Source organism: Nomascus leucogenys, chromosome 3 (assembly GCF_006542625.1).
Source record: "Nomascus leucogenys isolate Asia chromosome 3, Asia_NLE_v1, whole genome shotgun sequence".
NCBI classification, from domain to species: domain Eukaryota; kingdom Metazoa; phylum Chordata; class Mammalia; order Primates; family Hylobatidae; genus Nomascus; species Nomascus leucogenys.
In genome coordinates this window covers 143,286,574-143,313,951 of record NC_044383.1, presented here as the reverse complement: position 1 = coordinate 143,313,951, position 27,378 = coordinate 143,286,574, and the positions used below count along the sequence as shown (strand labels likewise).

The 27,378-nt window shown below is 47.3% G+C and overlaps 2 protein-coding genes and 1 pseudogene across 2 annotated transcripts in view; all 3 read left to right on the top strand.

Annotated features, from left to right (window-relative positions):
- TMEM242 (transmembrane protein 242) overlaps positions 1-8,946 on the top strand; it is a 29,704-nt gene extending 20,758 nt beyond the window's left edge. The window contains exon 4 of the mRNA XM_003271742.4: positions 7,572-8,946. Coding sequence (XP_003271790.1) covers positions 7,572-7,670 — 99 coding nt within the window. The 3' untranslated portion in view covers positions 7,671-8,946. The remainder of the gene's footprint in view (positions 1-7,571) is intronic.
- Positions 472-2,302, top strand: LOC100579290 (L-lactate dehydrogenase A-like 6B). Its single transcript, XM_012506173.2, has one exon. The coding sequence runs from the start codon at positions 747-749 to the stop codon at positions 1,641-1,643; it is 897 nt and encodes a 298-aa protein (XP_012361627.1). The 5' UTR covers positions 472-746; the 3' UTR covers positions 1,644-2,302.
- A 241-nt stretch (positions 8,947-9,187) lies between the features above and the next one.
- On the top strand, positions 9,188-9,279 carry LOC115834596 (annotated as a pseudogene).
- The last annotated feature ends 18,099 nt before the right edge of the window (positions 9,280-27,378 follow it).

The window sequence follows — 27,378 nt, the reverse complement described above, 5'->3', positions numbered from 1 at the left end:
GAGATATCCTCATTTTAATTGAGGGCTACATTGCCAACTTTCTACCTGAGAAGTTGTTTTTCTTCGGGACGCACAATCAAAGGCTTTCCTCCAGCATGAGAAAGGAATAGCATTCTCGCCTGGTGAGTTTTTAGTGATCGAATGACTCCCAGCCGGCCCCTACCCTGCTCAAGCTCCTGCTGACTGTCCCAGTGTGGGTCCTGGCCAGAACTGGCACCAAGGCAGTGGGATCCTTTATAAATAGGATCCCAGGGCCATACACCAGATAGCAGGAGCCCACTTCTGGGACACTGGGAGATGGTGCAGGCAGCCACCCGTATGTAAAGCACAGCGCCCCATCCTTCCTGGCAGGGTCACGGTTCAGAAGATGTAACCTGATTTTCATCTGTAGTTAATAGAAGCATTTTTCCTTGGCATTCATACTAAAAATAGAAAACTAGTAATTCCAGGGATCTGGGTTAACCTCTTAAGCATGTCAACTATCGATGAGAATACTCTTTGTAAAACTAACTCCAGAAATCACTTGCTAGAGAAGTAGCCCTTCACTGCCTTAGTCTGAGCACCAACGGAAAGTACGTGTTGAAGGCGCTGGCGAGGCCCGTGCAGCCGCAGTAGAGGGCCAGGGGGCGTGTCGTGTGCACCCGCCACAGAGGGCTGAAGGTGCTGCTAATGGCTCTCTTGGCGTTGCGACGTCGTGGTCAGCAGTTTTTTTCCATTCTCTCCCTCCATTTCTTGAATGAGTAGCCATGAGTTGGACTGTGCCTGTTGTGCGGGCCAGCCAGAGAGTGAGCTCGGCAGGAGCGAATTTCCTGTGCCTGGGGATGGCCCTGTGTCCCAGTCAGGCAGCGCACATGCCACTCAAGGGCGCCTGGCTCTTCACCCCCGTGAGCAAGATGACGACTGTGAAGAGTGAGCTTGTTGAGCGCTTCACTTCCGAGGAGCCCGTTCATCACAGTAAGGTCTCCATCATAGGAACTGGATCGGTGGGCATGGCCTGCGCTACCAGCATCTTATTAAAAGGCTTAAGTGATGAACTTGCCCTTGTGGATCTTGATGAAGGCAAACTGAAGGGTAAGACAATGGATCTTCAACATTTCAGGCCTTTCGTGAAAATGCCAAATATTGTCTGTAGCAAAGATTACCTTGTCATAGCAAACTCCAGCCTAGTGATTATCACAGCAGGTGCACGCCAAGAAAAGGGAGAAAGGCGCCTTAATTTAGTCCAGCGAAATGTGGCCATCTTCAAGTTAATGATTTCCAGTATTGTCCAGTACAGCCCCCTCTGCAAGCTGATTATTGTTTCCAATCCAGTGGATATCTTAACTTATGTAGCCTGGAAGTTGAGTGCATTTTCCAAAAACCGTGTTGTTGGAAGCAGCTGTAATCTGGATACTGCTCGTTTTCGTTTCTTGATTGGACAAAAGCTTGGTATCCACTCTGAAAGCTGCCACGGATGGATCCTCAGAGAGCATGGAGACTCAAGTGTTCCTGTGTGGAGTGGAGTGAACATAGCTGGTTTCCCTTTGAAGGATCTGAACTCTGATACAGGAACTCATAAAGATCCTGAGCAATGGAAAAATGTCCACAAAGAAGTGATTGCTAGTGCCTATGAGATTATTAAAATGAAAGGTTATACTTCATAGGCCATTGGCCTATCTGTAGCTGATTTAACAGAAAGTATTTTGAAGAATCTTAGGAGAACACATCCAGTTTCCACCATCATTAGAGGTCTCTGTGGAATAGATGAAGAAGTATTCCTCAATATTCCTTGTGTCCTGGGAGAGGATGGTATTACCAACCTTATAAAGATAAAGCTGCCCCCTGAAGAGGAGGCCCACCTGAAAGAGAGTGCAAAAACACTTTGGGAAATTCAGAAGGAGCTGAAGCTTTAAAGTTGTCTAAAACTACCATTCTGAAATTATTGAAGATATCATAGATACAGGATTATATATCAAAATTTTGAATAAACTTAAATTCCTAAAATATGGAAACAGGAAAGTGCATAAAGTGACTTACCTATTTATTTAGTCCTCCAGTTCTTTTATTTAGAATCCAGGTGCTGGATGATACTTACTTACAATTCCTAAAGAAAGTGTTTTTGGTACCCTGATGTAGCAGCGCTTGCCTTGTTATATATGTAGTTGGCATTTGGTTCCCAAAAAGTAGGATGTAGTATTTATTGTGTTCTAGATATTCTGATTATTTTCATTAGATACATGCTTTTTTCTTGCTGGCTTATACCTATGTTCATTTATGTGCTGTAAAAAAGTTGTAACTTCCTCTACAATGTAAAAATAAAAGTATATACATACAGGTATTTTTTATAATGTACCCATCTTGAAACCGCCTTCATTTCCTCTGGGACGGCCTTTCAGCTGGGTCGTTAAAAAGACATGAAGTGGGGACTGCAGCTGCACGTTGGGCGTGTGTGTACACGCACACATGTGTATGTGCGCACACCAGTGAAGCAGGATCATTTGGTTAAGATATGAAAATAGTGATCTGATGGTAGCTGTTATAAAATGTTTAACGCAGTAATTCAGAAAGCTTTTAGAAAGAGGCTTGACAGTCAGAGGTGGTATAGTTACTGTTGTTTGTTTGGCCGGGAAAGGAAACTTCCCTAAATTTTGCAGTTACCAAAAATAAAGCCTGACTGAGTGAAAATCATTTTAGAATCACTCCTGAGAACCTGACCTGTTTAGCACATTAAATCAAGAAGCATGTTAGAAATTGTTCTTACTGAGCTGGATCTTAGCTTCAGAGTGGCCCTGGCTCTAAGAGGCTCCTGGGTTATTCCTGCTCTTCAGTTTATTTCATGTTTACAGAAAGTTTTTGCTTTTGAATTTGTGCCTTATTGTTAATTACTATCATAAAGATTGGCCATTTTGATGCATACTTCAGGGATTGTATTTCTCAGAAAGTTACATGTTTGCTGTGTACTTCTAAATCAATTGACTTTACTACAGATTCTGGACTTTATGCATGTGATACAGTGAAAGTTGGGGAGAAAGTAAAAATGTTTGTCTGACATTTACCTGAATGATAGGATTAGTAGCTTAGAAAATGGAAAGCTAAGATGTAAAAATTCACATTCGCTTTCCTAATGCAGTTGAATATTTAATAATATGGTATGTTCAAATACATTTCATCTCAGGATCCATGTGGAAAGCAACAAAACTAGTCAAAAGTGAAAATATCAGAATCTGCCCTCTAAACCAGGCCAGTCCTGCTTAGCTGAATTTTATCAAGCATGACGGTGATCTCCAAAACACTGACCCTTTTCTACCCTGACCAGAACTCCCATACTGCTTTATTGAAAACATCTAAAAATGTTGATTTCTCAGGAAGCAGTGTCATATAATGGGACTCACTGATGTGCTGGGCTCCTTGAAAGTGGGAAGAGTGGTGGTTCAGCTCTAGGCGGTTTTAGGAGCTTTTGAGAGCTCAGCTGCGGAATTTGAGAGCTTGTAATTCCAACAACTGCCTATTTATTGGAATTGATGCTTAAGGACTTTCTAAAATTAATTAAATTGGGGACATAACCTGAGGCTTTTAAGTAATTTTTCGGCACACTGTATATTAGACCAAATGTTTTCAAGTGATTTTCCCCTACCAAGACATGCATGGTAAATGTGCAGCAGTGTCCCCTGTGCATATTCAAGCAGGATACAGAGTAAGCACATAGGCTGTGCAGTCACATCTGCTCTCACCAGCCATGGCACTGAGCACATTGTTTAGTTTCTCTGAGCTTCCATCACCATATCTTTGAAGGAGGGATGATATTTGCCCCACTTGGTTGTTGGGAGGGTTAAATGAGAAATATGGCTGGCATACGGTAAGGACTCTCTTAAGTGGCATCAGTGGTTGGCCTCACTCCTGGCCTACTGGCTATATGGCCTATTGAAATGTGAATGAGAATAACATTATTAGAGGCATAATCCTGAATCTGTTTTAATGTCTAAAAAGGCCTTTGTATCTACAGAACATCCATATTTGTGACAAATTACTTGTAATACATTTTCCATTTGTCTTGACACTCCATTTGAGCACTACTACCTCAGACGGTGGTACTTTCTGTGACTATTACAATGCAGCACTGTTGGACACAAAGCACTGGGACTTAGAAATGAGGATGGTGGGCCCATGGCACTGGGGAGTACCATTCGTGTCTTGGTTTTGTTTGGTTTTGGTTTCTTTTGAGATGGAGTCTCACTCTGTGGCCCAGGCTGGAGTGCAGTGGCATGCTTTTGGCTCACTGCAACCTCCACTTCCTGGGTTCAAGCAATTCTCCTGCCCCAGCTTCCTGAGTAGCTGGGGCTACAGGCATGCGCCACCATGCCTGGCTAATTTTTGTATTTTTAGTAGAGACGGGATTTTACCACGTTGGCCAGGTCTCAAATTCCTGGCCTCAAGTGAGCCAATTGTCTAGGCCTCTCAAAGTGTTGGGATTACAGATGTGAGCCACCACACTCCACTCATGTCTTAGTTTTTATGGAAAGCACCCCCTGGAGGTGTGCAGGGCACAGCAGCACTGCTTGGAAGGGTAACCCTGTTATCCATAGTATAGGAAAATTTTCCCTGGTCAGAGGAAAGGAGAGAGAACTACAGTTTGGAAAATGCTTGAGAGTAAAATGGAGTTGCTGGATAGGTACTCTAGTTCCCAGCATACCCCCTCACCAGACTTTTGGGGTACAGGGCAGACAGACAGTTCTATGGCAGTAGCTGTGATTATCAAGGAATTCAGTACATTTACTTTATAACCAAATTTGCTTAAATGCACTCAACCGCTAAATCTTTTTTCAAGCACATCTTTAAACAGGGAAATGTTCTGTTGGCTTCATGTATAGAGAATCATTGGTGAAACCAATACCTTTTCTGAACTGCATATCAGAAATTGATATAGGTGGAAACGATGTGAAGGTTTTCATTTACTATCCATGTAATATGAACAGTATGAGCTGAAAAGCCTTCTGTGGAGCCCATTCTCTAAAGCCACTTGAGGTCCTGTTTATATCTTAAATGTCTGAATTTCCATTTCCACAGCTGTAAACTTAGAGAACAGGGATAGATGGTACCCTTTACCCATCTCCGTTCCTTTCCCTCATCACAGGCCTGTCTGTTCCTAGTTAGTTACTTTTCAGATATGAGTGCTTCTAGTGATTCAGTTACCATGACCCTGGGCACAAGTAAATAATTTAATATTTGAAAAATTAGAGGAAAGAAAACAATCAGGCCAAGAGGAGGAAACGGAAACGTAACCCTGCCGAAGGACAGCAGGACCGCCCCTTGCTCTCCTCCCCTGGCCTCACCTGCATTTCCCAGCCTCTCCCTTCTCAGCAGCTGACCACATTCCAGACCACTGGAAGGGAGACTGGTGAATGATTCTGTTTGTGTCTTGGCTATCTGACATCCCATTTGAAAACCGTCATCTGGCTTAGTTGTAAAAGATGTTCAACCGAAAGAGTGAAGAGAAAGAACCAGGCAGCACATTGCCAACCCTGGCCAGAGAGATGTCTGTTTTTCAACTACAAAAGTCTACGCAAAGTTCCTCAGTGGGGGCGATATTAATGTTTTGGACAAAGCAACTAATTATTTATGGAAGAGGGAGTGGGGAGGGAGACATCCATGAGCTGTGTGTCTTCAAGATTAGTGTCTGGGTCTAGAACACTGAGATGGCTGGCACAGATACAAACAATATATAATACGGAAGGAAGACCTTACGTATCTTCCAGTGACAGAATATGTAAACTAAAATCATATATAGCTATAAAGTAATGTACTTAACAGACATTCCATAATATTTATATCCATGTGAGCTTTGTTCTCGGAATATAGCACACATATGTCGATAATACAGCAATGATAATAGCTAATGTATATTGAGCACTTTCCATGTGTTAGACACTGTGCTTTATATGTGTCATCTCACTTAATCCTTAATCTTCACAACTCTTTAAGCAGGTAATTACTGTCTCCATTCTACATACGTGGAAACTATGGCTTAATAGAGTAAGCAGCTTTCCCAAATGCTGGAGCTAGGATTTGAACAAAGTCCATGCTGCTGACAGCAGTGCTACAGTTTGCAGCAGTGCTAGGAGTAAATGCCTAGGATTTACAAGTCCCAAACCCCTAAATCTGGAAACAAGGTAAAGATTCAGCCTCAAATTGAAATAAAGCATCGACGTTAAAGAAATATTAGCTGATTCTCAAAATAACCACTCTAAGAAATGACTTGCATATTGCAAATGAGTCCAGCGTACTTCACAAACCTGATCAAGGCAATCTCTATCCTTAGGAAAATATGACTGGCAGATGGCTGATGAGAAAAAATTGGAAGGCAGTGCTGTGGTGCTGCTGAAATATCTTTGTAGGAGGACCGTATAGATTAACCAGGATGAATCAGAGAGTGTGTTACTAGTACTGTCCAATGTAAAGATCACCTAACTTCCGTAAGTTAGTGTTCCCACCTTATGGGGTTGTACACCTTAGGTGGACCCAGGTGCTCCAGGTAAACTGTAATACTGTGTGACACTGCATGTTAAGATCTCTTAGGCTGGGCGCGGTGGTGCACGCCTGTGATCTCAGCACTTTGGGAGACCGAGGTGGGAGGATTGCTTGAGTTCAGGAGTTTGAGACCAGCCTGGGCAACATAGCAAGATCCCATCTCTACCCAAAATGCAAAAGTTAGCACATGCCTGTAGTCCCAGCTACTTGGGGTTGCTGAGGTGGGATGATCACTTGAGCCTGGGAGGTTGAGGCTGCAGTTAGCCATGATCATGCCACTGCACTCCAGCCTAGGCAACTGCCTCAAAAAAAGAAAAAAAAAAAAACTGTTGTTCCCTTGCTGTGACTCTGATTCCAAATCAACTTCTGCTTGTAAAACTCCTTAGATTTAAAAAAAAAAAAAAAAAAACCACTGTCTTGCACATAAGAACATTCCCGTTTATCTACCATTCCTTGATTTATTCTTGACTAAACTCCTACTAAGTTTCTTCTGCCTGCCATTTCTCTGTGTCTAAAATTCTAGCTTTGAATGACCTGATTATATTTGTTTATTCAGATGGAAATCCCATCCTCAACGGCATCTTTATATATGAAAGCCAACAATACACACTCTTCTTCTGGGAGGGAATAATTATTATGGAGAGTTGACAGTTTAGGATATGTTGCCTTGCAGATTAAGAGTGGTTTGTTTGTTTGTTTGTTTGTTTGTTTTTAAAGAGATGGAGTCTTGCTGTGTTGCCCAGGCTGGACTCAAACTCCTGGGCTCAAGCAATCTACCCACCTCAGCTTCCCGAGTAGCTGGGACTACAGGTGTGAGCCACCATGTCCAGCTAAGAGTGAAGTTTTATGTTATTTAATAATAAATTTATACTCAGAAGAAGAAAGGAAGTATATTTCATTTTCTTTCAAGATACCTAGGATATATATAGTCCCTATCATTTATTGATGTTCCTTAGCTCTGTACCTGTGAGCAGTGAAGTACTAGCCAGTCAGCAAAGGTGCCATCTCTAATAGCTGTTTTTCTCCTTCTTTTAACATTTGATAACTGATTATTTTTCTTCTTTTAGATGAAAGACTTTCGAAGTAAAATGCAATCAATATTTCCAACAATTCCCAAGAACTCCGAATCGACTGTTGAGTGGGAGGAAACATTGAAATCCAAATGAGATGAGCATGGATGAATTTCAAAATGCTTGTTACAGAAAGGGGTGGCTCTGGAGACACCATGACAGCAAAAGGACTGGGACTGATTTCTCCCAGGAACATGGGCAGATTGCTGATTGAACCAGTGCACTGGATAGCATTTGGCCTCATCACAGGAGAGTATGTGTGTGCATGTTGGGGGAGGGTAAAGTTTTCCCAAAGTTAAGAAGACTATTTAAAAATAGTAATTACAGGAATAACTTCCTTATATGGAGGGGATCCCACAGGAAATGATTCTGTTTGTGACAGTTGAACCGAGTTTCAGTTGAACCAAGTTTCACAGTAAAAAAGTTTATAATAAAAGTATGATAAGAAAATATTTATAAAACAGACCCCCTAATAGCAATAGTACTGCAATGTGTCTAATTAAAGGAGTTTCAAGAGCCTTTCTTGTCAGTATATGACAACTTGGAAGTCCTATTCTGATTAGCCAGATTACAAAGTGACAGTCACCTGGTAAGTCCTGTATGGTAGGAAGTGGGTGTGGCTTTCGTGTCCTGAGTGTGGTCTGTGATTTACAGCCAGCACACACATGCTAGTTATTTACCTGATGCCCTTGCTTGAAGGCCCTATAAATTCTTATACTTAAAACAAAAAACCAGTAATGAGTTGTGATCACCCCAGAAGGCACAGTTGGGCTAAAATAATGATGATATCGGGGTAAACATATTTTTTTGAGAAGGTGGTCTGGATCTCTGAACACTGACAATTTGTCATTTTGTCTCAGTTGTCAAAGTAAAAAAAAATCCAGTTGTCATCTGTCTTCAATATTTTTAACCAGAAAGTCACCTGAGTACTGAGTCCCAATATAAAGTATTTGGTACCACCTCCCTAACAAAGCTGTTAGGGTAAATTCTGTGTGCACACCCAACTCCCTCCTGTCTTCCACAGTCTCCTACAAAAAAAACAGATGGAGAATAATGTCTACATGCAATTATTTTTACTGCAATTGTATTTTAAAATATTTTCAAGAAGAGAAATACTTTAATATGTCAATATGTCCAGAGAAAAAAACCTGTAGTTAAATATCAGTTGTGCAGTTTCTTCCTACTTGCCTAGGCTCTAATTAGTCAGAAATCAGGTTTAATAAAGGACATTTGAAATTTCTGTTATCATGAAACCTTTTATTCTAAGGGAGATTTTTAAATGAAATGACAAGAACATAATGTAATACTTTTCTGTAGACCATGTTATCCTGTTAAAATTGCTGTATTGTTAATGAAACAGGTGTAATCAGCATCTGGAATTTATGTGTAATCTGTTAAAAATTCAAGACTGAAAGGAAAGGATTGTGAAATTGGTCAGTGAATGCAGGTAGCAAAAACTCTTCACTGGCCTTTCATTTGTAACTAAATCTCCTCTGAGAAGAGATCTGTAGCCTTTGAATGAAAGGAAGGAAAGGCAGGAGCCAAAGGAACAGGTTTTTGTCTACACAATTAGTCTGAATCTAGGTTCCCCTGAATAGAATGGGCACCGCCTGATCCTTTTGTGCTTCATAAACGTGGGTTTCCAAGCTCATGCATGAGATGGCCCTCAAACCTTGTTACAACGATGCACTTTACTCGTCTGATGTGGGGGGAAAAAAGAATGGGCACTTACCTAAAACTGTTGACAGCTAGAATCTGGGTTTTATTTTTCATAGATGGAGAATGCCTAGTGATTTCTAAAGGCCTCCACTGGGTGGAGAAAGGAGACTTGCCCACCTGTCTGGAGTGTTAAAAGGAGAAATCATTGTTAACTGTGATTCTGTTTAATGGATTCCTGCCTTGTAACCTCCCTAAGGGTAGGGACCCCTCTCAGGGCCTTGTAAACTGGTGTCAGCACCGCTGCAGGGGCTGCTGCACATCAGGCTGATGGCAGCTAGGCCCTAGGAAGGAGCCAGGGGCCATGGTGGGGGCCCTGCTTTCCCACAGGGCTGGCACAGAGGCCTAGACATATGTTGCTGAAAGAGTGTCCTAATACTAGAGTGGCATGCCTCGTGTCTACAAAACCCTTATATGTCACCTCTGCTGTCCTTGACCGATGGCAGGGGAACTCCCATAAGAATGATGATGATTCCCCTGCAGAGGGGATGCTGGCAGGGACAAATTCCCTAGAAGAGAGACCGAGTGTCAGCTCCAATTGCATCTTAAAAGCAAAAGTGAAGTAATGCACAGATGGAAATTTAAAAAGAAAACAAGCAGTATGACTCAAGTGGTGTTTTCCACAGTCAGAACTTGAATATCCGTAGATTTCGTCATTTGTCTATTCCTTTTGTACCAGAGGCATATTGTTAAATTGGTTAATGGAAAGGAAAAATGTTGAACAGATAATGTTATTCTTTATGAGACGTACCATCTGTGTATTGAGCTCTGAATGTCCCTGGATATGGAAGAGAGGAAATGTGATGGAATTTCAAGTTTGCCTTCTTTGCTGTCTTTATCTTGGGTAGAGTATGACAAACATAATCACATTTATCTCCCAGAGCATAAAGAGTTTTAATCACCCTATTAACCAGGATGACATTTTTCACAGACTTAAAAAGGAATAGAACAGACATTATCTCCCTATAAGCAATCCATTTCATGGAGGCTGAGCACTAGAAATGCTTTAAAGGATGGATAACGCAGGCCATTTCCATTTCCTGTCTAAGCCAACATGAAGGAGGCTTTCGGTAAGGCTGTTGCTTCCACTGGGTGAGTGTTAAGCTTTACACTTAGAGTCTCAGTGCTCAGAAGAGCTATTAGAGAAAGCACGGGCAGAGAGGAGGGGCTTCTGAGACCCCGGGATCCATTCAAGGGAAAACATGTATCCTGGTAAGCTGCTGCTGCCTGTGAAAAGGAGTCCATGGGCTGCTGTTATATTCAGAGTCAAGAAAGTGTGGGTTCAGGACAACCTGAGAGTGGAAAGTGGGGGACGGGAGCTGCCTCCAAAGACGCCAGGCAGCCCATCACCAGGAGGACCATGGCCCAAGGGCATGGAAGCAGGTGGCTGCTGAGAGGGCCGTGGGCCATCCCCACCACCACCCTCGTGTCAGGGCATGGGCACAGGCTGGCTTTAGAAAGGGCACTTCGCCTGCTTAGTCAAAAGGTGGCATCGAATCATCTCGGCTGTCACATGTTTTGTTTAGTTTCATGGATAGTATGGGACCAAAGTTGCAAATTAATCATTGCAATCTAAGGGGAAAATAGAAGAAATTAAGGTGGGGGTGGGGGGACGGGGAGCCCATGGGGACAAAAGTAATTAAAATCCATTGAATTTAGCTATTTCACTTGGGGCAACATTTAATCTCCAAGATTAAATCTTGGTTTATGGGGAACGTTGTATATTTTCATCTCATTTTTATGTATCATCTTTAAGACAAATTGTTAAGTACAAATGAAAATCAGGTAACATACAAAGGCATTTCATCATATAGTTAAATTTCCTATGAAAGTTAGTAAAATACGTATTTTTATAATACCATGTTCAAGTGAAATGTTTTTCCTTTCTGCCAAGAGTCATTAAATGATATAGCAAGTATTTGGGGCTCTCTTGGTGTTATTAGGCTTAATTGCCCAAGGCTGCGATTTTGTGAGCATAGAAGAGGAAAGCAAGCATCTCTCACAAGCAGTGACATGAATGTGTACTAATGAGTGAGGCTGTTAGCAAATTTTGTCTGATGGCAGATAACTCGGTTTTGGAGAAAATTAGAATCACAGCTACCAAGAGGCACATATCATTTCAACTTTCTCACTTAAGTATTAGTGACGTGATTTAGGACCTTGATTTATATTTCTTAGATAAGCTGGCTCGAGGCCTTTGTTTCATTACTGTTTGATGAGGCATGATCACTTACTTTAAAAAAAAAAATAGATGAATGTATTAAATGTACTTAAAGACATAAGGATAAAGGTCATTCTTAATGGACTCTCCTAAGAAGCTAAGTCAGGCAAACTGAGAAAGCTTGGCATGTTCATAACACCTATTACCTGCTCATCTGAAAACACTCAAAAACTGTACCCTCATGCTGCCTCTGACACCCCAGGCTTAGAGTGGCCTTCCAGGTTTGCAGCCTAATAGGTGACCCTCCACAGGACACCTCCAGGCGACATCCACATTGCTGGCCCTAGGCGTCTCTGGCGCTCCCGCGTGCATGCCTTGCCTTCAGAGGACAAGTTGGCAAAACTGAGTTTCTAAAAGAAAGCTTGATTTTGGCGGTCTATACAAAGTTGTGCCAAACTGCAGTTTGCTCCTTTGCTCTGCCAAGCTGGGTGATGGGAATATGTTTATTTTATTGCTTCTGGCTGTCTTCTCCGACTGACCCTGTTGTAGGGGCTGAATCCCCCACCGTGTTTCCTACTCTGGAGCGGAGCCTACGTGGCAGATCTCTCCATCCAGAGCCTTTGGGGAGTGTCCCCTGCAGCCACCGTCTCCCTGTGTCCTTCCATCTCCCATCAGGCCATGGTGGCCACAGCTACTCAGATCCTTCCTGCAGTCAGGACAGGTTACACAGCTAAGACAACTCTAGTGAGTACATCTCATAAAAACTAAAATAAGACCTCTTGTCAGAAGATAAGGATTGAGGAAACCTCTGCACTCAGCTTGCTCGTGAGCCAGCTCTGGTTCTCTTCAAAGACTCGTGACAAATGGTTGTAAAGTATCTGTGGAATCAGCACATGACCAAGTCTCTCAACTCCCTATTTCACAGAGATGCTTGGATGCAGCATGTGATGCAGTGAGTCACAGGGAGGCTTGGCTCCGCAGTGGAAAATGCCTGCAGGAGGGCCGGGTTCAAGTTTATCTGGAGTGGGAGGTAAAACCGCACTTCCACCTGCCAGGGTGTGGCTCTGCAGCAAACCGGCCTGCCTCCCAGGTTCTCCTGTCTTTCCAAGTGTCCCGCATACAGAGATCTTCCCCGGGAACTGTGAAAATGTAAGGGCTCGGAGTTGGGGTGGAATCCATATTCTTCAATGAGCGTGGTTAGCTTTCACTTCTCAATATTCTAAATGTTACTGAAGGAGCCAGAGTGAAGGGCCGGGTTAGAAAACGCAGGCTCAGGTGAGACCCTAGAGAAACATCCACAGCCCTGACGGGAAGAGGGCGTTCACCTTGGACTGTTTCTTCGGGTTCAGGACTAAGCCCATCATAGCCCTTAGCAGACTCAAGAAAGAAGTTAGGAAGGGAGGGAGGGAGGAGAGGGAGGACAGAAGGGACGGAAGGGAGGAGGAGGGGAAGGAAGGGAAAGGGGAGGGAGGAGCTCCTCCCTGGGAAGAGGACCCAAGCGTCCACTTGGCTGTGTGTGAGACCAGGTCCTGGGAGACTGACATTCGCCTTCTCTGTGCTGGCCACATTTGCCTTTACCACCAAAACTCATGAAAAGGAAAATTACATCAAAATAAAAATGAGGAAAAAGTCATTTCGGCAGGCGGTGGGGTTGGGGGTGTCCTGGGCTTTTACAGACAGAGGCTGCAAGGTTAGGCATTTCTAACTGCCAGCCCTGTGAACAGATAGTTCAAAAATGAAAAGCCATCTGGTAAGATCCCACTGCACTCACCAGCTCTGACCTACTGAGCAGGAAGAAAGAAATACACAGATCTGCAGGATGATCCGTACAGGCAGATGATACTCAGTGGCCCTGCATCCAGCCGAGGAGAAGGTGATGGTCTTGCTGCACAGGACGGGCCGGTGCCCTGCTCAGGCACTGGAGGCATGATGGAGGGCATTGTCCCTAAAAGCAAAGGACCTCAAAAAAAAAAAAAAAAATCCCTGCACTTCTCCCTTCATTTTAGAAACCTCTCTGTCTTCCTACTTGTATCAGCAACACCACCTAGAAGTCAGGCTTCGTCCTCATCTCCGGGGGTGGAGAGTTTTATTTTGTAGCCAGAGAACCTAAGTTGAAGTTTTACAGAGAGTGCCTAGGATCAGGCAGGGCACACAAATATCTTGGGCCAGGGTCGCCTGGTCACATTCTTCGAAGAAACTAGACAGAAAGCAACCCACCAGCCGCTTCCCAGTGAACCTAATATGCCCTAGAAAGTCCAGTAATTCCACCTAATCTACCCAGTTTGTGCCTTTGATATAAGCTTCAGCATTATATCTTTTTCACAAGTCGCTAAATCATTTTGAGTGGAGTGCCATCACACGTTAATTACCTAGCCTGACAAACCCCAGGGCAGCTGGTTTTCCTGGGCTGTGTCTGCCAGGAGGCAGCGGGAGTTATTAGAAAAGTTCGGGCTACCAGGTTAATATCATCCCTTCCAGTATCAATATGTAATGTCCTGTTCCGTGCCTGAGCTTTAAGTACCAAAATTAAAAACTGCTCTCTCAAATACATGACACACTGAGAATCTTATGACTATTCTCTGTGGCTCCAAACTTCTAAATCAGTGCTCATAGTCACTGCCCTGTGGCCAAAGACCTATGCAATCTCAAGGCTTGAGGCTGGGAACTCAGTGCCATGCTGTTCAGTGGTGATATCCAGCATTGGCTAGTGACAAGCAGGGCAAAGGGAGGCAGAAGCCTTCTCGAAGACTGTGGCGTCCCCAATAAGGACAAGGAGCTAAGTCACAGTACTAAGCAAGCATGCGACTCTGCTGCCTCAGGAAACTTTTCTTTGGTTTTTAATTTTAATTTTTATTTATTTATTTTTTTGAGACAGAGTCTTGCTCTGTCACCCAGGCTGGAGTTCAGTGGCGCGATCTCGGCTCACTGCAACCTCCGTCTCCCGGGTTCAAGCAATTCTCCTGTCTCAGCCCCCGGAGTAGCTGGGACTACAGGCGCCCGCCACCACGCCCGGCTAATTTTTGTATTTTTAGTAGAGACGGGGTTTCACCATATTGGTCAGCCTGGTCTCAATCTCCTGACCTCAGGTGATCCACCCGACTCTGCCTCCCAAAGTGTTGGAATTACAGGCGTGGCTTCCCAGGAAACCTTTCTAAAGCCATTTGGTAGCTTCCTGTGCATGCCGCTAAATCCAAGTTTCCTCTAATCAGGGAGCAGCATTGCTGGGGCTCTGGCTTCCCCGAGCAGCTGCTCCCTCCTCTCATTTCTCTTTCTTTGACCCTTGGTTGCCAGAAAAAGTTATCACAGCTCTTTCTGGGCCTCAGCCTTCGGACTCACCTAGACTTCATCTTCTTGCCTGACGGTTCCTCCTCCTGCTGCACAGAACACCTGGAAAAGCAAGACGTGAATTTGATTCCATTCGTCAGAAAAGGAGCATTCATGGTCCACTTGCTACAAACTGTGGCATCTCCCCAGCCTCTTAGTGGGAAGAAGGGCAGGGCAGGGGCTCACAGCCCTTGGGTTTTTGGTGCCTTCTCATATTTCTCTGGGTGTCGTGCACCCCCACTTCCAGAACTTTCTTCAAATATCCTTCAGGCACCCCCTAGGTGGGTCCTATCCCAGAACCAGCCCCAGCTCTCCCAAGAGGAGAGGATAAGGCAGATGAGCAGCCTCCTGGCAGGTTCAGTTAGCCTCAGCCTGTTTCCTTCCTCTTTCAGAACAAGGACGTGTTGACCAGTGACATGGCAATGTGTGTGCAATTAAATGTTTTTACCTGTTCTTCTGCTGTGCCGACAATCTGCCAGCCACATTTTTCCCTTCAGATAAGTTGTTGATTTTTTCCCAGCAGGCAGCCTGCTCTCCGGAGCCCCATGCTCTGGGCCCCGGGGAAGGCCTGTGAGTTCTGCCCAATGCCCTTTGCTCAGCTAGGAGCGTCCTTCCTGGACCTGGAGCAGTCACTTCCCAAACCTCGTCCATTTCCCACTAGTTATTAACAGTCTATTCAGCACTGCTCTATGTCAGAAACACTGTCTCTGCAGCTAACACTCCTTTATGACAAACCCGCCATTGTCCACATTTGAAACACTCTTTACAATTACAAGCACCTGTGTAATGGGCAGTGCGCCCTGAAAGGGGTCCCCAGGGCCACTGGTGGGTGAGGGTGAGATCTGTGTCCCTTCACTCCAGCTCCTCTGCCACCTGGCCCCAGCGCTCAGGCCTCCTCCAGCCTCCCAACCACGATGGTTAATTTTAGGCATCTGCTTGACTGGATGAAGCAGTACCCACGAACCTGATGAGGCATTATTTTGGGGTGTGTCTGTGAGGGTGTCTCCAGAGGACACTGGCGTGTGAGTCTGAGTGGAGTAAGTGTGGAAGATCTGCTGTCAATGTGAGTGATACCATCCAATCAACTGGGGGCCCAGAGACAGCAAAAACAGAGGAAAGGCAAGTTGGTGTGTCTCCCTCTTGGAGCTGGGGTGCTCTTCTTCTCTTGTCCTTGGACATCAGAACTCCAGGCGCTCCAGCCTTTGGACTTCAGGACTGACACCCGTGGCCCCTGGGTTCTCAGGCCTTTGGACTTGGACTGAGCCTCACCACCAGCATCCCAGGGTCTGCAGCTTGCAGGCAGCCAGTGGTGGGACTTCTCAGCCTCCACAAATGGGTGAACCAATTCTCCCAAAAAATCCCTTCTCCTCCAGCTATCTAGATAAGTGTAGACAGACAGATACTATTGGTTCTGTCTCTCTCAAGAACCCTAATACACAGCCTTAATCTCCAGCCGGGGCCCCTCCACCCATGGGCACACCACTGACAACCAGGATGGCTTGGGACAAATGACCCCATGAGGGCCTCGTGTCTTCATCTCTGAAACAGGCGCATGCACTTCCGTGGCACCACATTGTAGGGAGGGTTAAATGAGGGTTCACGCAGCACCCCGCTCCTGAAAGCCCCCAAGCTGGATTGCTGGCCCACTGGATTTGATGTTACTCAGCAGAATAACACCCCAAATGCACCTCCCACAGCACACTATTTACACCATCAGGGCAGGTTCCTCCAATGCTTGGGCTTGCAGACTTTGCCCACCCTTCGCCTGACACCCAACTTTAGCCTGAATCAGAATCAGCTGGGGAGATGGTTAAAACACAGGTTCCTGGCCCCACCCCCAGAGCTTCTGATTTATTTGGTCTGGGGTGGGGCCGGAGAATCTGCATTTATCTCAGGTTCCCCGAGGCTGCTGTTGCTGGAGAAGCACTGCCCTGTGGTGTGGTTCTGATGATGGCACTTTCAACATAATGTGTCACAGGAGTGCGTCTTTGCTAATCACTCACTTGCCAGCACAGACAACCTTGTGAGGTCTCTGTAGATAGCAGCAGTAACACTGGTCCCGATTCTCACAAATCCAAAGTGACTGCATTCACTGGACTGAAAAATGCATCAGTGGGTGTCACCCTCCATGGCTGCCTCCCTCTCCTGTCACCTCTGGACTCCCTCTCCTGCAGCTGCAGGAGCCGTACTTTCACCCAGGCAGCCCTACCCTTGTGAGCACCTGAGGAGTGGGCAGAAGCACAGGCACATGACAACACGAGACACTGGACCCCTTCAGGAGCCATGCGGAAAGACGTGGGGAGCACTTAGGAGGGCCCTCCAAGGTGCGGTCCACAGGTTGTTTATGATATAATTGGAGAGGCAGACAAGGTCACGCTGAGTTAACTGGCCAAGACCTTGGTGTGGCTGATGACCCCAGAAAGGGAGAGGACAGTGCAGATGAGAGTCAGAGAGAATGACCTGGAAGAGGCCAAAGAGGAAGGGGCTTTGGGAGATGGGCTGAGATGGTATGAGGCAGAGAGGAGCAGAAGAAGCCCAGAGGAGCAGCAGAAGCTCAGAGGAGCAGGAGAAGCTCAGAGGAGCAGAAGAAGCTGGCGCCAAGAGGAAGACTTGTTGGTGGCACAGTGAGCCTGAGACCACGGTGCAGTGGGTGGTGGGACAGGCAGGATGGAGAGAGGGAGGTGAGTCAGAAAGGTAGGTTAAAGGCTGGGTGTGGTGGGTCATGCCTATAATCCCAGAACTTTGGGAGGCCGAGGCAGGCGAATCACCTGAGGTCAGGAGTTTGAGACCAGCCTGGCCAACGTGAAGAAACCTCGTCTCTACTAAAAATACAAAAACATTAGCTGGGCAGGGTGGCTCGTGCCTGTAGTCCCAGCTACTCAGAAGACTGAGGTAAGAGAATCAATTGAACCTGGGAGGTGGAGGTTTCAGTGAGCCAAGATCACACCACTGTATTCCAGCCTGGGCAGTGGAACGAGACTCCATCTCAAAAAAAAAAAAAAAAAAAAAAAAGGTAGGTTAAGGTCCGTGGTTAAGGCCAGTTCATAAAAGCATAAAACGCCTTGACTGGCTAAGAGGTTTGCACTTTGCCTATAGCAACAAGAATATAAAGTTAATAAAGTTTTCTGAGCTTGTGACATGTAAAACTGGTATTTTCTTTCAATCATTCGTTCATTCATTTAAAGCACAATTATCAAGTGCCTGGCCAGCACTAGGTGGGGACATGGCAACAATTAGACGGTCCTTCCTTTAAGAACTCCCAGTAATCTGAGGGGGCAGAGGAAGGCCACTGTGACTGGAGAATGGACAGGAAGAGTAGAGGCCCTGGCAGTCCCTGGGGGGTGCCACCTTGGATGGCCAGCAGGAGGTGGCCGGGCCTGAGCCAGGAGGACCAGAGCTATTGGCTGTGGGTCCCCAGTGGCTGGGGACAGGAAGGGTGCGCACTGTGGACTGCACAGCCCATAGATCCCATCGGCTCTAATTTTACTCTTCTCTTTTTTCTTTTTCTTTTTTTTTTTTTCTTTTTTTTTGTTAAGATGGAGTCTCACTCTGTTGCCCAGGCTGGAGGACAGTGGTACAATCTCAGCGTACTGCAACCTCCACCTCCCAGGTTCAAGCAATTCTCCTGCCTCGGCCTCCAGAGTAGCTGAGATTACAGGCCCGCCACCACACCCGGCTAATTTTTTCTTTTTGCATTTTTAGTAGAGACAAGTTTTCACCATGTTGGTCAGTCTGGTCTCAAACTCCTGACCTCAAATTATTTTCCCGCTTCAGCCTCCCAAAGTTTGAGAATTACAGGTGTGAGCCACTGCACCCGGCCACTTTTCTCTTTTTAAAAGAAAAGAAATGAGAGTGAATGTCAGAGCTGTACCTGAGCAGGGCCCCACACTGTCTGTCCAGGGGCAGATGTTGGTTTGGATGTCGGGGTGGCTGTGGGTGCAGCACCCACACTGGGCCTGTTCCTGGTCGGGTGCAGGAGGGTGAGAGCTGGGCCACATGCGCTTCCCGTTCACCGCACTGGAGAAGCTGGGAGGCAGCTCGGGTTCCAGGGAAGGGGCACCAGGTCTCACAGCACCTCCAGGCCTCCACAGTGACCTCTGGCCACTGAGCACAGGGAGGTGCCAGCCAAGGGTCTGATCCTGCACTTGGGGGTCCTGTGGAAGGGAGAATTAGATAAGACCCACTTAGAGAAGATCAGTCACTGATCCTAATATTGATGTAACAACAGCACCTATGTAGCATTTACTATATATCAGGCACTGCTCTAAGGACCTTACACATATTAACTCATTTAATCCTCACACTCTCCTCGAGGTGGACACTGTTATATCCTCATTGCACAGAGGAGGAAGCTGAGGCCTCCATTCGCACTATTTATTCATAGTGTATCCTGGGGTCACATGGCTGGAATGCAAATCAGGTGAATTTTTTGCCCGAGATCACACATCTAATAAATGTCACAGCTCGGATTCAAACTCACATCTGGCCCCACACCCCGTTGGCCCAGGCAGCAGACTAGAAGGGAAAGACGACTGTAGCCTAAAATTGAGCATTTGCTGGGCCCGGGGCAAGAGTGAATGCAGGCGCAGGTCCCGGACACCTTCGTAAAAGTTACGCGCAACAGTCACCCACCAAGCTCGCAAGCTGGGTAGTAAAATGCGCTCCGTCTCCTTCCCTGACAGCTTCATGGCAGCCTGGACGGCCAGGTTCAGATTTGGAATTCTCAGACTCCTCAGAAGCCCACCAGGACACAATGCGGGGAGAGCGGCCGGTCCCGGGCTCGGTCTTTTCTCCTCTCTCTGCCGTGGCTCCACCAAGCACCGCAAGGCCGCGCCGGTTTTGTTGTTGTTGTTGTTGTTTTAGTGTCTGCCTTCATTGATTCTTTTTTTTTCTCTTTCAAATATTTTTTATTGAAATGACAAAATAAAAAAAGAACAGTGATCACTTTAACCAAACTTTTACTTTACAAATATAAAAATATAACCAAAACTTGTTTCTTTTATACATTTTCCATAAACGTAATACCAGAAAAGTTCTCAAAGCCAAACTATAAATGATGCTTGTATACTATGATGCGAACCCAATAACCAAAAGTTTAAATTTCTAAATACGTGACCTTTCCCTCAACAGAACAGCATAATCAATATATCTTCCCAACTTATCTCTATTTTTACGGTATGATCTTTTTCATTCTTTCATTTGGACAACAAACATTTATTACGGATCTGTAGGCATCAGGCATTGTGGTAAATCCCAGAGAATCAAAGCTAAATCAGATATAGTCCTTGCCCTCCACAAGACCAAACTGTAAGACGAGAGAAGATACCAGAGAAAAAGAAAAAGAAAACAGAAAAAAAAAACATTATAATAGAGTAGAAAGTCATGAGAATTTTAGGGGAGGGCTGGATAAAGGGACAAGAGAGCAGAGAAAAGAGAGAAATTGCTTCTCCCTTCCTCCCTTTCTTCTTTCTTTTTCCTTCCTTCCTTCCTTTCCTTTCCCCTCTTCCCTCCCCCCTCTCTTTCTTTTCTTTTCTTTCTTTTCTTTCTTCTCTTTTCTTGTTTCCTTCCTTCGTTCTTTCCTTCCTTCCTTCCTTCCCTTCCTTCCTTCCTTCCCTTCCTTCCTTCCTTCCTTTCCTTTCCCCTCTTCCCTCCCCCTTTCTTTTCTTTTCTTTCTTCTCTTTTCTTGTTTCCTTCCTTCCTTCCTTCCTTCCTTCCTTCCTTCCTTCCTTCCTTCCCCCACTCTCTCTCTGTGGCTTTCTTTCCTTTCTTTTCTTTTCTTTTCTTTCTTTCTTTCTTTCTTTCTTTCTTTCTTTCTTTCTTTCTCTCCTTCCTTCATTCCTTCCTCTCTTTCTTTCTCTTTCTCTCTCTTTTCTTTCTTCCTCTCTCCTTCCTTCCTTCCCTCTTTCCCTCCCTCCCTTCCTTGCTTCCTCCTTTCCTTCCTTCCCTCCTTTCTTCTTTTCTTTCTTTTTTTTTCTTTGTCTCACTCTGTTGTCCAGGCTGGAGTGCAGTGGTGTGATCATACCTCATGGAAGCCTCAAATTCCTGGCCTCGAGCAATCCTTCCACCTTGGACTTCCAAAGCACTAGGATTACAGACATGAGCCATTGCACCCAGCCCAATCCGATCCTTAAATGACAAGCTCTAAACCCACAGGACCCGGACAAATGCAGGTAAGAAGCCCTTTTAGAAAGGAAAAATGGGCCATCAGGGTGGCTCACACCTGCAATCCCAGCACTTTGGGAGGCTGAAGTGGGCGGATCACCTGAGGTTAGGAGTTCAAGACCAGCCTGGCCAACATGGTGAAACCTCATCTCTACAAAAAATACAAAAATCAGCCAGCCATGGTGGCAGGTGCCTGTAATCCCAGCTACTTGGGAGACTGAGGCAGGAGAATCGCTTGAACCTGGGAGGCAGAGGTTACAGTGAACCGAAATTGTGCCACTGCATTCCAGTCTGGGCAACAAGAGCAAAAATCTGTCTCAAAAAAAAAAAAAAGAAGAAGAAGGGAAAAGCGCTAATCTGCTATAGCCTGCCTAGCCTAGAGGAAGACTGTGTGTTTTCAGGTTGGTGTTGCTTTTTCACAACCTCTCAAATAGCATTATAAATATAAATGGCAGAATTACACAGTGAATCAGAAATGACAATGATTTACAGTAACAAGCGTGTGGACAACCCAGCCTGCAGTCCAAATTCCCCTGCACCCCACTGGCCGCCCCTGGGCCTCCTCAGGCTCAGAGGCATAAACACGTGCTGGGTTAGCCACTGGAGAGGATGGACCCAGGGCAAAGGCCAAGCCTCAGGGCTCTCGGGGCTGACTGCGCAGGAAATGACAGGCTCGGGCCTTGTGGATTCTTCACCTCAGGGCGAGGCAGCTGCAGGGGTAGGCACTCTGCAGCGAGGGCTGGGCTGGGCCCCTTGCCTGGGGCCTGGCGCGGCAGGTGTCCCACTCCAAAACCTAGGCTCGCCACACACAGGAGAGCTGGACCCTCTCCATCACCTAACTCAAAGGACCTTATAGGAGTCACCAAATGAGCACGGTACTGGAGGCCCGCTGATACCCCTTGGAGACTAATACATGGGTTATGATTTTCTTTTCTTTATTCAGATACTGAAGTACACGCCAGCCTCCACATTTCCATCTTTGCTTTGGCCATCAGAAAGCTTGGAACTAAATTTAATCTTGCATCATAATAATCTTACCACCTTTTTGACTCCCTCCTTCTTCGGCATGAATTTTCAATTTTCTGTTCCCATTTTAGCAATCTTATTCTGCGTGTATCTTTTATTGGAAGCTGCCTCCAATCCTTTTTAGAAGCTGACAGGGTATAAATTGTAAATAAAAATAAATACTGCTGAAATCTTCCCATGGTAGCTTTCTTATTTCAGGAGGTATCTGAAATCCTGACTTGGCTTTTGTGATAAATTCAACACAAAACATCTCGTGCACCAACTCAGCTTTAAGTTTCTGCTTCTGTAAAAGATCCTGGGTTGCTATAACCCTGAGCTCTGAAATGAAAACTTTTCAATGGGAAATGGTAAATGTTTAGTTTGTAAACATTTACCTCAAGTGGTGGCTGTTTGCGACACCCTGCTTTCATCTTAAGCATTGTTTAATATTTTGGGATTGTGCTTAGCTAGCTGGCACTAGCTGGCACTAGCTGGACTGGGAGGCTGGGAAATGTGGAGTCACTTCTGGCTGGAGGAAAACAGTCGGAGAATTTATGCGCTCGAATGGAGATTCCACGTCGTTCCTTATTGTCTGCCATGAGCGGGACCAGAAGAGAGAAGGGCATCCCTGCTGGCTGGAGTGCAGGAGAGGGAAATGAAGGCTCCTCTGTTGGGGGTTTAACTCTAAAGAGAGTTCGGGTTCTGGCTGAGCGGAGACCCCTGAGCTTCCCAGGTTAGAACAAAGGAAGTTTCTTATCTCAGGAGGGGGAGAAGACACCAGAGAGAGAGCCCAGTGCACGCCTTTGTTTGTCCTTTATTTTTTGAAATCTTTCTCTGCGAGATTACTCTCTCATTTAAGGCTATTGGTATGTAGCAGTTGTAATAGAGAACTCTACATTGTTCAAAAGAAGCAGCATACACACACACACACACACACTCTCTCTCTCTCTCTCTCTCTCCTCTCCGTGCAGCCCCTGCACCCCCTCTTTCTCAACTCTCCCACAGCCAGCCTGGCCCTGCTGCGGCCTGCGAGACCCCTGGGTCTCTTCCCCACCCCCAGCCTCTCTGGACAGTGATCTTATTCTTCTGGCAGTGATCTTGCTTATTTACCAGGGTCGTGTCTCCTCAGAAGGTCACATCCCCTGGTTCCGCCATAGCGTGGAGCCTGTGGCCAAGGGGCAACCTCCTCAAGCTCATCTCCTCAAGAGAGGCCCAGACTCTCCACATCTTCTGAGTCACACGAGAAAAGCACCTGCCACTTATAGAGGCCCCAAGTCCTAACTGCAGGTCATATTTTCAGAGAATAGCCCTATTGATGAGTCTAGGAAACTAAACTTAAAAAGTGATGGCAAAAGTCATAGTTCCAGAAAGGTTGGCATGTGGCATTATTCCACTGTGGACAGTGACATCCAACCCACTTAGGTAGACAGATGAACCTTTTCATGTGTGGCCATCATGGGGCACTGGGATTTTAAACCTTTATAATCTACTTTCCCCACTTCCCCTCAGTGAACATGGCTCGCTCTTCTAACTAAAGACAGTGAAGGAGGGGTATTTGTGGCATGGTTGTTTTTTGAGAATAAAATAATCGTTGCCTACAATACATGGGTTGATCTAAAACCCCAAGCAGTCCCCAGGCCCCATCCCTCCCTGGGGAGTAGAAGTGCTTGGAATCCTCCTTGCTGGGACTCCGGGCTGGGCTCTTGCCTTCTAGGGCCACTGCGGTGAGGTGAGATCATGACAACTTTCAAGGTTCTCTCTGCCTTAGGAGTGAAGCCCTGTGGACTTTGCATGCCCACCTGGAACAGGCCTGCTGTAGGTGGAACTGCGTCCCCACAAAAGGTGCGTTAAAGTCCAAACTCCTGGTGTTGAAGGTTTCAGTGTTGAAGACTTCTTTGAAAATCAGGCCTTTCCATTTTCATCAAGTTAAAATGAAGCTATGTATACATATATATATACACACACACACTTTATTTATTTTATTTTTATTCATTTATTTTGAGAGGGGGACGCAGTCTCACTCTGTCACCCAGGCTAGAGTACAATGGCGCGATCTTAGCTCACTGCAATCTCTGCCTCCCGGGTTCAAGCGATTCTCCTGTCTCAGCCTCCTGAGTAGCTGGGATTACAAGCCCCCGCCACCACGCCTGGCTAATTTTTGTATTTTGGGTAGAGATGGGGTTTCACCATGTTGGCCAGGCTGGTCTCGAACTCCTGACCTCAGGTGATTCGCCCTCCTTGGCCTCCCAAAGTGTTGGGATTGCAGGCGTAAGCCACAGCGCCCGTCCAAATTGAAGCTGTATTTGATGAGAGTGGGCTCTACTCCAAGACAACTGTTGTCCTTGTAAAAGGAGAAAAGACAGACACAGGGATACAGGGCCATGTGGCCACAGAGGCAGAGACTGGAGTGACGGGAGACAAGCCCCGAACACCGAGGACCCTGCAGCCCCAGAGGCCAAGAGAAAGGCATGGAACAGATTCTCTCCCCCGAGCCTTCGGGGACCTTGACTCTGGACTTCCCGCCTCCAGAACCGCGTCTGTTGCTTGAAGCCTCCGGGTCTTCGCGGTGCAGAGGAGCGCCAGGCCTCCAGAGCCTCGCCTCCCGCCGCCCGCGCCCGGCCCCGGGTCCTCCCTCGGAAGCCGCTTGTCTGTCTGCCGCCGAGTCCCACTGGGCTTCGGCCGGCACTGCCCGTTTACCCGCTGTCCCTCCCATCCCTCCGGGCTCCTGGAGGAGCTGGGTCCGCGTCTAGCTCCTCAGCCCTCCCTGCGCGCTCGGCACCGCGCACGGCCCACGCTGGACAGATGTCCCCCGCCCGCTCCCCGGACGCCCCCAAAGCCCCTGCCTTCCAGGCGGAGCCTCCGCTGCCGCCGCCTCCCCGCGCTCGGCCGTCCCCGCGGCGCTCCCGGGGCCGCCGCTCGGCCGTGGTGCTCGCTTCGCCCAGCAGAGGGCGGCCGAGGCGCGGGCCTAGGCGGGGCTGTAGCCGCCTTTGCTGGGCTGGCGGAGCGGGGCGCGGACGACCTGACAACGAGGCCCGGCGGCGCGTCCCCACAGCGCCTTCCGCCCGGTCCGGAACCAGGGCTGGGGGGATGACCCCTCGCTGGAGGCCTTGGCTGCCTTTTGCTCTTTTGTTTTCTGTCTGGTCCCCTGGAACCGGGGCCACTGGAGGCTCCCGGAAACGCGCAGGCGACATCTCCCCGACTGTCCTCATCAGAAGCCCACGCAGCCTGTCCCGCCCACGCGTCCTGAAGGTGTGGCTGCGGGTCCCGTGGTCCCAGGGTCGCGCGTCCGGCCGCGCCCACCGGGCCTCTCCATGGACGCCCCCAGACGCAGAAGCTGGGCCTCCTCCCGGCTGCAGCGTCGGTCCCCGGGCGTGACCGCCGTTCCCCTCCTGGGGTCTCCCCTGTTCCCCGCGCGTGCTCCCGGGAGAGCTCAGTCCTCAGCGCCTGCAGCTGCACCCTCTCGGAGCCCCTCCTTTACCCACCTGTATCCCGCTCCGGACCCCGGAACTCTCAGCACCCAGGGGCCGCCCTCTGCATGGTGGGTGCCAAAACCCAAAAACCAGATGTCGGCTTTTCCCAGTGCATTTTTGAGATCTAAGTGGTTTTTCTGGCGGTTTGGGTTTTAAGGTGCCGTTTTCTGCCTACTTTCTTTACCTTCTCGAATGACTTTTTTTCTTGTTATAAGTAACTACATGTTCAAGGTCAAAAAATGAGAAAGCATAAGATAAGCAAAAAAGGCACCTGAAATCCCAGCTTCCATCAATAACTATAGGAACATTTTGGTGTCTGCTGCCACATTTTCCCCTCCGTGTGTGGGTGTGTGTACGGTGATACATGTTATTTTTCCAAAATAGGGATCCCTCCCATCCACCTCTGCAATCTGCTTTTCCACAGAGCAAGGCGGTGAGAACGTCTCTCTGTGAATCACAGTGAAGACGCACCCAGCAGGGTACAGGAGCTGGGCCCGCTGGGAGGGCGAGTGTGGGCGGGACATAGCCGGCAAACCCAGCCGACCCGAGGCCTGGCCAGGGGAGGGCCCTCCCTGTGAGCCTCCTGGGGGCCCATGGGTCCTGTTACCTACGTCACCTTGGTTGGTGAGATCTCATCCCTGACTGCAGCTACCGGGCTTCAGGATGTCCTTTTAAAGAGCACCTCGAAGAAGAAAATCCCATCCTTTCCTCTAGTCCCCGCAGAGTCCGTCTGCCCTTTGTAGAGTGGCTCTTTCCTGTGTGGATTTAAATACAAGGAATACAAAACAAATCAATATTGACCCCAAGGAGTCCCATTCCTCCCTCCGCCTCCGGACAACTAGGGTGCCTCCAGATCGGCAATTCTCAATGAGAGGCTGGGGGCAGGGGGTTGGTGGGTGGAGTTTTGCCTCTGTTCCCCCAGGGGACCCTGGTATTGCCTAGAGACGTTTCCCCACTAAGAGGGTGCTACTGGCACCTCGTGGGTAGAGGCCAGGATGCTGCTAAGCATTCTGCAATGCACAGCACAGGTCCCCACGAAAAAAGAATTCGCTGCTAAAAATGTCAGTAGCGCCCAGATTGAGAAATCCTGTCCAGATGTTTCTCGACACTCTTCCAGGGGCCCAGGAGCCCCGAAGCCTAGGTCTGCCTACAGCACCGTCCAAGGGGTGATGGCCCTGGCTGATCACTCCTAGGCCATTTCCATTAGCCCAGGACCCAAAACGACTGGCGACCAAGAAGGGCAAGAGGTTGCAATTGCAGTCTGGAAATAAGAGGCCTTGGGCAAGGGGGCGTCAGGGGAGGAGATAAATTCAGTAGCTGAGGCTGTTTCGTTTTGTTTCATTGTGCATGGATCCAGGCTGTTTCCTAAGGCTCTGGGGGAGAGATGTGCCTCGTTTATGAGTCTTTTCTTTCAAGACAATTCAAGATGTCCCAGCATTTCAACCCTCTGACTGCAGAACTCCACATTGCTAGAGCTCAAAGGAACCTTAGACATTTTCCGCTCCAACTATCTCGTTTTCCAGATGGGAGCCAGACCAAGGTTTACGCACAGCTTCAGTGCCTCAGTTTCTTCCTCAGTAAAATCACAAATAATGACATCTCCCTTCTGCCAGCACCCCCCCTCCCCAACCTCCATGCCTCGGACACTCTCACACACATTATCTCTGATACATCTACCCTGGGAAGGAAGTTGCCCCTCCCATTTCCCAGGTGACAGTGCTGGGCATTCAGACTGCCGCCGGGAACTCACCTGTGACCACACAGCGAGCAGGTGGAGGAGGGGAACGCCAGCCCTGGGTTTCTCTCGCCCTAAGACCGGACCAGGCCATGGGTTCCCAAGCTTCGCTGCCCATCGGAATCATCTGGGGAGTTTTAAAAATCCTAATGCCTGTCACACCCCCTATTACTGTCATGGATGTGATGGAGGCCAGGGAAGACTCAGCTTCAAGAAATGGTGAGATCTTTG

Coding starts and splice junctions, on each gene's coding strand:
- LOC100579290 (XM_012506173.2), top strand. CDS start 747: ATGAGTTGGACTGTGCCTGTTGTGCGGGCCAGCCAGAGAGTGAGCTCG.